This window comes from Dreissena polymorpha, chromosome 1 (assembly GCF_020536995.1).
Source record: "Dreissena polymorpha isolate Duluth1 chromosome 1, UMN_Dpol_1.0, whole genome shotgun sequence".
NCBI lineage: Eukaryota > Metazoa > Mollusca > Bivalvia > Myida > Dreissenidae > Dreissena > Dreissena polymorpha.
Window position 1 is genome coordinate 138,637,810 of NC_068355.1, and position 14,037 is coordinate 138,651,846.

The 14,037-nt window shown below is 37.1% G+C and overlaps 1 protein-coding gene across 9 annotated transcripts in view; it reads left to right on the plus strand.

Annotated features, from left to right (window-relative positions):
• LOC127851805 (caldesmon-like) overlaps window positions 1-14,037 on the plus strand; it is a 110,023-nt gene that overhangs the window by 56,662 nt on the left and 39,324 nt on the right. For 8 of the 9 annotated variants that reach the window (XR_008035981.1, XR_008035979.1, XM_052385701.1 and 5 more), the window contains 3 exons: window positions 1,432-1,533; window positions 8,379-8,470; window positions 13,065-13,121. Coding sequence is in view for 7 of the 9 variants with exons in the window: in XM_052385701.1 (XP_052241661.1) it covers window positions 1,432-1,533; window positions 8,379-8,470; window positions 13,065-13,121 (251 nt within the window). In the remaining 2 variants the exon portion in view is untranslated. The remainder of the gene's footprint in view (window positions 1-1,431; window positions 1,534-8,378; window positions 8,471-13,064; window positions 13,122-14,037) is intronic. The other variant, XM_052385737.1, reaches the window with a different exon arrangement.

Genomic DNA, 14,037 nt, shown 5'->3' on the forward strand with positions numbered 1-14,037 from the left:
GTGCCGTCCCAGATGAGCCTCGCAGTCAACACAGGCTTATCAGGGATGGCACTTTCCGCCTAAACTTGATTTTTGCTAAGAAAAGACTCTCTTTCAATGAAAAATATCTTATGAGCAAAAAGTGTTGTCCCTAATTGGCTTGTGCAAACTGCACAGGCTAATCTGAGACGACACATTAAGCACATGCATTAAATCCCCTTTTCACAGAGCATGACACATATAGTATAGAAATGTGTCAGGTGTCTCAACACTATCAACAATATTGTTAAGGGAAAACAGTTATCGTAATATAATGCTCGTAATAATGCAACATTAAAAATTTCATGAACAAATCATTTGATAACATGACTTTACCATTTGTTTAATCAAGACACCTGTGTAAATATGTGTAACTGTGGTTTGGAACCAATTCTCAAATATTTCATTTATTTGAGTTAAGAAATAGGCAAAAATCTGAAAATCTTTTATTTACAAAATCAGACTGTGCTGATGCTGCACATGGCATAAGCCCTGTTTTTGCATATGAAGGTCAAATAGAACTTGTAAAAATTTTCTGCTTATTGAAGTAGCAAATAAAACATTGGTGTTAGAAACATAACTTTTGCTGAGTGATTGGTCTGGAGTTTCAAATTACTGTAGAATTATTTATAAATATGACAAAAATTACTTCTTTGTGGATACGTTCATTTGTGGATTTCTAATTATAACAAAAAAACAACAATTAGAATTATGTGTCGGTCATTCCCCAATGTAATCGTGGATTGATCGAACCATGAAATCAACGAAAATAATAATAATGATTTAGCAGCATAATCACAGTTGTCTAATCTTATTACAATCTTGCTCAACATAAGAACTCTGAAAATCCTACACTGTCGATGAGAAATGTTTCTTGAAATTATGATGAAGGAAGAAAAAAGTAATCAGAAGAAATGAGAATATTGTTTCTGATCAATAACTTGTCAACAAATAGACTGATTGGCTTGATACTACCCATATGCATAGGCCTTTGACAGTAGATGACCCCTATCGAAATTGGAGTCACTTGGTCAAAGGTCATGGTCACTGTCACAATAAAATCATTTCTGATCAATAACTCATTAATGAATTGACCGATCTGCTTGATAATTCACATGTGAATTGGTCTTGGACAGTAGATTACCCTTATTGAAAATGGGGTCACTAGTTCAAAGTCCTGTTTTGGGGGGCATATGTCTCCCAATGCGGAACTCTTGTCCTCAGCTTGTTTTCAAAGAGAATTCACTTTTCAAAGTGTTTATGAAATATTATCCTCAGCTTGTTGTCAAAGGGAATTCACTTTTCAAAGTGTTTATGAAATATTTTTCTTAGCTTGTTTTCAAAGAGAATTCAGTTTTTTTCAAAGCTTGTTTCTGGAACTCAGTGTTGTCTGTTGCATGTGCATGTTTGCAGTGTGGGTAGCGAGGCGACCAAGTCAGCTGACCAGGTGCATGCTGAGGTCCAGGAGCGGTTGGCACGGAGACGGCGAGAGCGGGAACTGCAGCTGGCTGCCGTGTATGCATGACAATAGTTTGTTTGTAAAATTGAGCCACAGGGAATATTGGGCTTAATAATGCATGTTCCACTTTTATAGAATTTTTCGTTTAACCCCTTTACCACTCAGAAATGCACTTTGACGCATTTAAAGTCCTTTAAAAAGATCAAATTAGATTTAAGTCCTTTCTTAATATATTCAAGTTTGAAGGCTTCATTTCCAACACTAACATACTGATGAGTAGCAAACAGCATAAAACTCGCAGGCTGGTTTTATGCTGTTTGCACATAGCCATTTTCCATACAGAAGTCTCTTCTTAGAGAAAATCCAGTTTAGGCAGAAAGGGTCACCCCTAATAAGCCTGTCTGGACTGCACAGGCTTATCTAGTACAAGCCCTAATGCACACGCATTTAGCACAGTTTTCTTAAAATAGGGCTCATTTCCCCCTATTTTACTGTTCAGGTTTTCTTTTCGTAATATTGCTGCAATGCATGCAATACAGAGTATTGTTATAATAAAATAATATTTTGCTTCAACATTTGATATGAGCTTTCTTAAAACAAATAATAACATGAGAATATTTTCCACCCTGCTCTTTACAAAACTTGTTTGAGAAAATATATGAGCCTTGCCCTGTGAAAAGGGGTTTTAATGCATGTGTGCACAGGCTTATCAGGGACAACACTTCCGCCTAAACTTGTTTTCGTAAAGAAGAGTCTTCCTTCACCCACATGCATTTAACCTCCTTTCCACAGAGCAGGGCACATATGCTTTTAATGGTATCATGACAAAGGAATATGTTCGTACATTTTATAACAGTAATTATTTTGGTAGTGAGCCAGCATCCAGTCTTGAAATGTCATTAGCTAGCTAAGACATGGAGACAGCAGGGGTGGGGGGATGGGGGGTGAGGGGGAAGAGTCCTGTTAAATCAAGAATCATGGTCACAAGGCACGACATTCATACCCGTCACAGGACATAAATGCTAATAAGGCATGACATGAATGTGGCCATTGTCACAGGCTTAACATACATGGTACTGGTTTCACATTGGCAAATGGGGCCTTATTCATTCGCATAAAGTCCCATACCAGATTAACTTGTGAAGGCTAATCAAAAACAAAACTTTCTGCTTTTATTGTATTTTTGGTTTAGAGGAAATATTTTCTAAAGAAAATCGAGTTTAGGCGGAAAGTGTCATCACTGATTAGCCTGTGCAGACTGCACAGACTGATGAAGGATGACACTTTACACACAGTCGTTAAGCCTAGTTTTCTCAGAACAAGTCTCTTTAATAACGATAGAAGAGGTGTATGCACTGCAATGAGAAAGAATTTCAGGGGTTTTTCTTATGTCTTTGATCCACTGCTCTAAGCTGTTCACGTAAACATTCCCTGTGCTGTGTTTATATGTTTCCAGCATTCTGATGTGCCTACTGAGACCCATCCTCAGTGAAAGCCACTTTGTCCTGATCTTTATCTTTCATCTCCAATTTTTTCTCCTGCTAAAAGTACTTTAAGTTATTTAGTCATTACTCTTATGTTTACACAAGAATTATTATAAAAGCCTGAGTTATGTTTCTGCATTCTTTTGTTTAAACAATTAAATTATAATCCAGTAAATGAACATATTACATTTACATTCTCAATGTGACCAAGGTAGTTATGCCTCAGGAGTTGTAGTTGAACGCCTCCATTATGTCATAACACAATAAAATAATGAAGCAATATGACACTCAGACAACTTGACTTAATGCATGTGCGTAAAGTGTCCTCCTAGATTAGCCTGTGCAACTGCAAATATCCACCTTTATGGAATTAACTTTTAAATGAGTTATCTTCTACATGAAAATCAGATGTAGGCAGAGTGTGTTGTCCCTGATAAGCTGTGCGGCCTGCACAGGCTAATCTGGGCTACGCACAGCAATTATCCCTGTTATCCCAGAGCAAGCCTCATGTAAACCAACTGAATATCCTCAATGAAAACATCTACTAGTTAATTGGCGAAGATTGAAGATGATTAATTGACCATGTCTTACTTTCAAACATTAATAGGTCTCTTCATGAAATGGATATACCAGTGAGTTATCTGGAGATCCTTGTTCCCTTACATCCCTTTTTTGCCTATATACATGTAGCAAACAAGCAAAAACTCTGTTTTTGGTACTAGCTGCTGGGACTCGCATACCAGCTGTCCATTTATTATTATACCTAATATAACGATCATCATCAAACCATCAAACATACATCACATACTACAATCTTTCTTCAGTCATCATACAGTGACATTCTATGTTAATTTAGTTCAATACACATATCAACTATTCAATTTCATATATAATTTCCATAATATGAAATATTAACAAATAACTATAAAAATAACATGCAAACCATGTGAGTTACGAAGGGTGAATGACAAAAAATGACCACTTTTCACCCATGCACGAATATCCTCGTACTTCTATAGCACCTCTAGCGGCAAATTCATACTGAAGGGAAAGGGATTTTCGACTCATTCAATAAATCTAAAACATCGAAAATTATATTTGTTAGTGTATATTTTAATGAGTCTTTAATCTCTGACACTTTCCCACTCAGAAGCAAAGTGAAAATGTCTGTGTGCATTCAGCATAAAACCAAAACAGCCTGCGCTTAGCTCGCAGTCTGTTTAGGCTATTTGCTGTTTGCTGCTCATCAGTATGTAAGGGTTTGAACTGAAGCCTTTAAAACTTAAATCTAGTATGACAGGTCTTTAATTAAATTTAACTTTCTAAGGGACTACTAATGCGTCAAAAAACTAATCTAAGTGATACAGGGTTAAAACACTAGGAAGTTGTTCTACACTTAAACCAAGAAACTGACTTTACAATGCCCATAATACATCTATCAAGGTGAATAGATTTTTGCTGTGCTCTGTGAAAAGGGGGTTTAATGCATGTGCGTAAAGATTTGTTCCATATTAGCCTGTGCAGTCTGCAAAGACTAATCAGGGACGATACTTTCTTCCTAAACTTGATTTTTGTTGAGAAGAGATTATCTTTTAATTAAAAATACAATGAAAGCGGACAGTGTTATCACTGATTAGCCTGTGTGGACTGCAGAGGCCTATCTGGGACGACACTTTACGCTTATGCATTAATTTCCCATTTCACAGAGCACGACCCATTTAGATTAAAGAATGATTCCTGCTACTAAATCCAAACTATCCTATAAGTGTATTAGCAAACAAGGTGATAGCAATCTGGCTACTCAAAGGAACAAACTATCTTAACAGGGCTTCCGCATTATATTATTTCCTTGCTACAGAATGCTACAAGATATCTGAAAAAAACAAACAATTCATTACCTTGTCCTTCTTTAACACACTTATTCACAATTTTAGCATAAGGTGCGTTTACGCACCTATGCTTATGGTATACTACCACATTTCAAAAATCCACATATCCGCGCGGGTTACCTTATGAAGCCTTACCGATCAAAATCAGACGAAATATCTATTTAATTTAGTATATGGTCATTCTTACAAAAAAAAATGTGGAAACGTTTTTCTCTAAACGTTTTCTTCCAAGACTATTGCTGACAAGAGAACACCGTTTTTAAGTGAATTTGTCTAACAGTACCGTTTTATGTCAAAAATCTTCTTATAACCTAAAACAAATTTCGTCCGGTAAAACAATTCTATTCTGCACTATAAATCTCAATCTCCTAACGCAGTGGCCGTCCTTATAGCTAAGAAGTTACCTGACGCGAAGCGAAGCAAGGGAAGTAACTGCTTTGAGGAGTTCTATTAAAATCTGCATTCAGAAATCTGTATTCAGAACTCAATCTGTTGTGCACGTCTGCATCTAACGCTTACGCACAAGTTTACGACAATTCTTGACGGCAGACGAATTAGGGAGCGTCTTATTTTCATTTGTGAAAAGATACAGTACTGTCCGTGCTTAAATTTTGAAAGGCTTGTGTAATGATTTTCATAAGCGTTTCAAACACTGATGTAAAGGAAAGATTATCTATTAAATAGTCGGTAATTGTTTGAAATTAATTGATTGAGAAATGCGCGGATGCGATATCGAACTACATCATACCAACCACGTGACCATGCCATTTCTTCCGCTGATCTTGCACCTATGCTTTTAACGGCAGGAAATGATAGTTTCTGCTTATATTAATTTTTTTAGTTTGAAAGATATATTTCAGCTAAACTAAAAAAGTTGTAGCAAGAAGTGGTGTTCCTGATTAGCCTGTGAGTATTGCACAGGCTAATCTCTGACAATACTTTACACACATGCATTAAGTCCCCTTTTCCCAGAGCGCGGCTAAGGGGTATCCCGAAAGTCTGGTTAACCCCATCAAAACTGTGTTTGCTTAGATATCACTCCCATGCAGCCAGAATTGATTGCAGAAAATGAGTGGTGGCCCTTGGCCAAGATATCCATGGCAACCAGAATTTGCGATTGAAATTCCTTGCAGACAGCTTATATGCTGATTCCCTAATGTACTGCAAACCACCATCCCACATATCACTGGAATGTGATGTGGTGTATAAATATCAGAAAACACTGAAAATAGATTTAAAATTCCGATTTTAGAATGCCATAAATCTAGTTTTTGATTAGTTTGATGATAGATCTTTGATTATATCAATTTAATGTGTTAAGCATGATAATGTCTTTAAAGCTGTCTTCGTTTTGGCGAATGTCTGTGCATCAGCATGCAGCCTCACTTTGATGTTTCATATATCCTGTTAAATAGAGTAGGAAATACAATGTAATTAATATTTAGGTTAAGTAATTAATATGCAGGTAACTTGTCCCAGTGTGATATTTAACTTATAGTGTTTGCCTGGGTACATTTGATCAATTTGTCACTGTTTTATCTTTAATTGGGTTTGATAGATTTTATCAATCTACATGTATAAAAGCAACTGAATTTTATGTGTTCCTGTTAATTGGCCAATTTGATTAATTAAACACTTAAACTAAAATATTGCATCAGATGAGATGTAAATTAATAAATTATAACTACTAACAGTTAATTGAATGATAAAGTAAATAACAATTATGATAAAGAAAAGCAAGTTTCAAACTCTTCATCATTTGTTGATTAAGTTACTAAAGACTTTATGGCTGGTGTAGAAAACACTTAATGACTGGTATAGAAAGAAAGGACTGGTATAGAAAGCGAAGTTAAAGTTATGGATCTTAAATCATGCAAAAGTGTATTTCTACTGATTAAAACATTGGAATTATTTTTCAATAAATCAAGCATTCCATTAAACAGATCAAAATCAGCTTTCTTGCAGGTTTGAAAATGTAGCGAATTGCATGTCTTAAGAAGTGTTATGCTTGCAATAACATCTGGACATGCATCCATTGTGATTATATATATATAGGTTAGGAGATTGTTGATGATGTTTGAAGTGTAGTGTTTTTTAACCAATTTTCATGTGGGTGAATATTCTTAGGGCTACAAGTGTTGCTACAGTGAACGGGGAAGACGACCTTGAACGCAGACGTCGTGAGAGGCGTGAAGGCAGATTGAGGCAAGGCCATTGTCTTAAAGTCTAAGTTAATGATATTTTTCATGGCAATACGTAACTAATTTGTAGTAAAGAATTTGAAAGGCTTCATTTCCAACCCTAAGAAACTGATGAGTAGCAAACAGCATAAAACCTGAACAGTCTGAGATTACTCGCAGGCTGTTCTGGTTTTATGCTGTTTGCACATAGCAATTTTCACTTTGCTTCTGAGTGGGAAAAGGTTAAAAAAAGTTAAAAAATTGGCAAAATTAAGTAAGCTACTTAATTTTGTTTTCATGAGCAGAATAATCAAATTAAAAATATGTTTAGTTTAATGGTGATGGGGCATTTAGTGTGTAAAATATTTTGTGTAAAATATTTTGTGTGAAATATTTTGACAATTAGTTTGCGGTGCAAAAATGTGTGATATGTGCATTACCTATTCAAATATTTGTTTGTGTGCTGTGGTGTTCAGATTGAACCTTATAATGGTTTTCAACAAGATTTTCTAATTCGGTTTCTTATCCTTTATCCCTAGTTTGTATGACAAATAGCAACATGAGGCTCGCTCTGGGAATACCCGACAAATTGCGCGTGGCCAAGTCACTACAACACTATCTGAGTTTGCTATAAAACAACATTTTACATCACTTTGACATATATGAACATTCATAAATATTTTATCAGATTTTTTTTGTCAAAGTGATGGACAATGTTGTTTTATGACATATTGATAGTGTTTAAGAGACTTGACCACGCGCCCAACACCTGTTGGAAAACCCAGCTAAATGCGTGTGCGTAAACGTCATCCCAGTTTAACGTGTGTTGTCTGCACAGGCCAATCAGGAATAACACTTTCTGCTTTTCTGGAATTTTTGGTTTATGAAAGTCCAATTAAGGCGGAAAGTGTCGTCCCTGGTTAGCCCCTGCGGGCTGTAGTGTAGTCCCTGGTTAGCCCCTGCGGGCTGTAGTGTAGTCCCTGGTTAGCCCCTGCGGGCTGTAGTGTAGTCCCTGGTTAGCCCCTGCGGGCTGTAGTGTAGTCCCTGGTTAGCCCCTGCGGGCTGTAGTGTAGTCCCTGGTTAGCCCCTGCGGGCTGCAGTGTCGTCCCTGGTTAGCCCCTGCGGGCTGCAGTGTCGTCCCTGGTTAGCCCCTGCGGGCTGTAGTGTCGTCCCTGGTTAGCCCCTGCGGGCTGTAGTGTCGTCCCTGGTTAGCCCCTGCGGGCTGCAGTGTCGTCCCTGGTTAGCCCCTGCAGGCTGCTTTTCCCAGAGGGAGGCCCGAAAATGTTGTCTGATTGTAATAAAAATATTTGCGCACATTCAACCTGTGTCATCCTTATTGCCCTTTCAGGGGTTCCGGTGCTGGTGACACAGATATATCTTCAAGCGACGACTACAGTTCTCGTAGAAATCGCCACCCGCGGTGACGACAACGACACACAGGTCTGTGTGATATGGTACTTTTTCCGTGTTGGTCACAATTTTCCTTGCTAGACATCTAATGCACAAAATGAGCCTTGTTATCGGAAAACTGGCCAAATGCATGTGCTTAAAGTGTCTTCCCAGATAAGCATGTGTAGGTTGCACAGGCTAATCAGGTACAACACTTTCTGCCTAGACTGGATTTCTTTCCGACGAAAGGTGTTAGAAAAGGAAAATAACATGAAAGCAGAAATAGTCTTTTCTGTTCAGCCTGTGCAGATTCACAGGTTAATATGGGCGACACTTTACGTACATGTATTAAGCTCTGTTTTCCCAGAGTGCGGCTCAAATTGAAATGTGAAGTAGATTTTATTTGTCAGTTATGTCTAAGTATAAAAATTTGTCATTATATCAATAATTTGGTCATAGTGGCAATTGATTGTAGGCTTGTGTTGGTAATAAATTTTGTATTTGTTTATTTTTATGCCCCCCTTCAAGGAATAGGGGGTATATTGCTTTGCTCATGTCGGTCTGTCGATCGGTCGGTCTGTTGGTCTGTCGGTCTGTCGGTCCGTCCACCAGGTGGTTGTCAGACCATAACTCAAGAACGCTTGGGCCTAGGATCATGAAACTTCATAGGTACATTGATCATGACTCGCAGATGACCCCTATTGATTTTGAGGTCACTAGGTCAAAGGTCAAGGTCACGGTGACCAGAAATAGTAAAATGGTTTTTGAATGATAACTCAAGAACGCATACGCCTAGGATCATGAAACTTCATGGGTAGATTGATCATGACTTGCAGATGAACCCTGTTGATTTTGAGGTCACTAGGTCAAAGGTCAAGGTCACGGTGACCCGAAATAGTAAAATGGTTTCCGGATGATAACTCAAGAACGCATACGCCTAGGATCATGAAACTTCATGGGTAGATTGATCATGACTCCCAGATGACCCCTATTGATTTTGAGGTCACTAGGTCAAAGGTCAAGGTCACGGTGACCCGAAATAGTAAAATGGTTTTCGGATGATAACTCAAGAATGCATACGCCTAGGATCATGAAACTTCATAGGTAGATTGATCATGACTTGCAGATGACCCCTATTGATTTTGAGGTCACAAGGTCAAGGTCACGGTGACCCGAAATAGTAAAATGATTTTCGGATGATAACTCAAGAACGCTTTTGCCTAGGATCATGACACTTCATAGGTACATTGATCGTGACCCGCAGATGACCCCTATTGATTTTCAGGTCACTAGGTCAAAGGTCAAGGTCACAGTGACAAAAATCGTATTCACACAATGGCTGCCACTACAACGGACAGCCCATATGGGGGGCATGCATGTTTAACAAACAGCCCTTGTTATGTTGTTGTTTTTTTCGCGAATCCAGGTGTAACAATTTGACTATTTTAAATAGTATCATCTATTGATACACTGAAATTCAAATAATTCGGAGTGCAAGAACGTGTGCTGTGTGCAACATTTTGAAGTATTGTATTTGTGTGCTTTGGTTTTCTGAATGAGCCTTATGATGATTTGTCAACAAGATTGTATATTTCCGTTTGATACCCTCTATCCCTAGTTTATATGACAAGTAGATTGCCTAGACTGCACAGGCTCAACTGGGACAACATGCATTTTGTTTTTATTTGGGTCTATAAGATTTCCATAAAAAACAATTACTACAAAATTTAACTTTTAAATTACAACCTATTTGGCATATTGGGCTGTGATAAAACTTCATTTCCCTCGTTTCATCTATTGAAGGTTCAATAAATGCCAGTTTGCTCTATTTCTTGTATTTTGCAAAGATAAATCACCTACTACTGTGTGCTCTATTTCTTGTGCTTTGCAGAGGTAAATAACCTGCTAATGTGTGCAATATTTTCTTATATTTTGCAGAGGTAAATTACCTATTAATGCCAAGGCTGCAGCCCGCATATTGTTCTTCACTAAATTAACCCAACGTCACTTAATTAACCCAAATACTACAGAAAAGCTATACTGAACTAATTAAACATCTGGAAGCAATATCCTGGTTTACATCATACAAGTTTTAATTATTAATGTGAAAATTTTCTGGAAGCAATGAAATCAAATACCATTTTTAATACAAATTTTATCAAGCTTTATTTTCAATATGGACTGTCTTACATCTGTGGCATGTCTGGCCGACCCTGGCCTATATTTGTGCAGATGCAAACCTGATGTGTGTTGCTATAAATGTTCAATCCAAAGTGGGGGCGTGCAATTATTGTTCATAAATTAGCCTTTATTCCGCCTGATTTTGGCTTTACTATGAACTATTTGCATGTGTTGAAAAGATGAGCAACTGGCATATGCCACATTGAGGTGAACTTGGATGTACTAATTGAAAGGTAAAAATTGGCCACATTATGGGAAAATTGGGCTGAATGCATATTGCTCACTAATCTTGGACGACTCTTTCAGCATTTATAGAATTTGTTTGTTTACAGGACGTGTCTTCTTTATGGAAATCCAGTCTCAGGGAAAAGTGTAATCTCTGATAAGCCTGTGCAGACTGCACAGATTATTTCAAGAGAGTTCAGTGTTTTTAGCTCACCTGATCACAACGTGCTAATGGTGAGCTTTTGTGATCGCCTTTTGTCCAACATGCGTAGTACGTCCGTCGTCAACATTTGCCTTGTGAACACTCTAGAGGCCACATTTATTGTCTGATCTTCATGAATCTTGGTCAGAACATTTGTCCCAATGATACTCGACCAAGTTCGAAACTGGGTCATGCTGGGTCAAAAACTAGGTTACTAGGTCAAAAAAAGGAAAACCTTGTGAACACTGTAGAAGTCACATTTGATGCCCAATCTTCATGTAACTTTGTCAAAATGTTTGTCTTAATGATATGTTGGTTGAGTTCAAACTTGGTCAAATCATTGGATTCATTGATATCTTAGACTAGTTCAAAAATGGTCCAGATCGGTGAAAAAACATGGCCGCCAGGGGGCGGGGCAGTTTTCTCTATATCTATATAGTAAAAACATGTGAACACTCTAGAAGACACAGTTTTGGTCAAATCTTCATAAAATTTGGTCAGAACATTTGGTTCCTGGATACGTCGGTTGAGTTCGAAAATGGTTTGGATTGGTAAAAAAACATGGCCGCCAGGGGTGGGGGGGTTAGTTTCTGTATGTTTATATAGTAAAAAAGCTTGTGAACACTCTAAAAGTCACTTTTTCTGCTTATCATCATTTATTTGGTCAAAACATTGGTTATGTGGATATCTCGGACGATTTTGAAAATGGTCATGATCAGTGGAAAAACGTGGTCGCCAGGAGATTGGGCAGTTTTCTCTATATTTATATAGTGAAAACATGTGAACAGTCTAGACGACACATTTTTCGCCCAATCTTTATGAAATTTGGTCAGAACATTTGTTTTCTGGATATAAGAGTTGAGTTCGAAAATGGTTCGGATCGTTAAAAACACATGGCCACCAGGAGGGGGGTATTTTTCCTTATATTTATATAGTAAAAAAGCTTGTGAACACTCTAGAAGTCACATTTTTTGTCCTGAAATCCTGATCATGAAACTTGGTCAAAACATTGGTTTTACAGATATCTTGGTTGAGTTTAAAAATAGTCATGATCAGTAAAAAAACATGGCCACCAGGGGTTGGAGCAGTTTTCTCTATATGTATATAAGAAAACATGTGAACAGTCTAGAAGACACATTTTTTGCCCAATCTTCATGACATTTGGTCAGAAGAACTTTTCCTGGATACGACGGTTGAGTTCAAATACGACGGTTGAGTTAAAAAATGCTTTTGATCCATCTGGTAACATGACCCCAGGAGGGGGGGGGGGGGGGGGGGGGCATTTTCTTTAAATTTATATACTAAAAAAGCTTGTGAACACTCTCAAAGTCACATTTTTTTGCCAATAATCATGAAACTTGGTCAAAACATTGGTTTTATTGATATATTGGATGAGTTAGAAAATGGCTGTGATCAGTGAAAAAACATGGGTGCCAGGGGATGGGGCAGTTTTCTCTATATGTATGTAAGAAGCATTTTCCTTATAAATATATATATATAAATCTGGGTATTAAAAACATGGCCACCTGGGTGGGTGGGGTTATTTTCTATATAGGCCTATTGTGACTACTTTGGAACACCTTATTTTAAAGTCAGTCTTCTCATACCAATAATTTGAAATATTTGCTGAAGAGTTTTAATCTTTGTTTCTTTCCATCTTAGTTTCTCAGGTGAGCGACCCAGGGCCCTTTGGGGCCTCTTGTTGTATTGGGATTAGCTGACAAAAACACATGCTTTTTCCCAAAGATGGGAATGAATGTTAAACCCAAGACACGATATTGCTTGTGCAGTATTGCTTTTGTTGTTTTTATGCATAATGCAACCATTATGATTATGTTAATAGTTTTGACAATTGTTTGATGAAATTTAAAGTGTAGTATTTTTTAACCAATCCTCTTGTGTGTATTTTTTCTTAGGGGTACAACTGTTAATTTGACCAAAAAAGTGACTCAGAAGTTCTGCTTTTGCTTTCTTTCCTCTGTTTGTGTACTATAATTTATGACTTTTATTTGCACAACGATCAACTTTCCCCCACAGGATACATCCAGTAGCTACAGTAGCTCCCGAACACGTCGCCATAGAAACTGGGAGGAGGTAACCATGGCAACTAAAAAACCATGGCAAAATAACTTTATTTGTCCTGTCCACAATTGCCATGTTGTTGACAGCCTGTTGTATATTTGAAAATGTCTGCATGTTATAACCAATTTATCATACCACCGCATTGATATCTGCCTGATATAATAACGTTGCCTGATATATTTTTTTTATATCATGGTCAACAGGAAGTTCATATATCAGTCAATGTTAGTAGTTACTGGGATTTGCAATAAAGTCAACAGTTTCTATCAACATGAATCAGGTTCAACAAAACAAACAATTTGATACCAAGAATGTACATATTTTATTCTAGTTTAAAGTCAAAAATTTATATTACAAAACGATGGGACAGTAACCTGTTATTCTCTATGCAGCAATTTTTTCCTTTTTTATAAAGTACACACGAAAGGTACTTTCCCAAGTGAGGAAATACTACAATATTCCCAATCCACATATGAAAAATTACCAAAAAGAAGGAAAATTGAACAATTTTGTTCGAAAAGTGCATAATCTGCAATAAGATAAGGAAATAAGATAAGCACTGACACTAAACATTTTTTACTACAAGGCATGTAAATGAATAGTTTAATTGGTTTGTGCAATTAATAAGAGGCAATTAAAAAGACTCATAATTCCCAATCTGAAGATTTCACAACTAAAATTTTCCCAATTTCAGGGGTTTTGTGCTAATCTATCCCATTTTGAACCGTCCCGTTTCTTTTCCCAATTGCGTAAACAAAAATAGCTGCACTGTTACAAACTGAATTTGTGGAATAAAAAACATATGCCTGAAATAAAATAAGAATGTAACATATTAGCTTGCGAATTAAAAGCTTTCATATCACAATCGTAATGTTTTTAAAAGATAGTTGTTGATTTATTACACCTCAGATAGGTACAATGTGATTGT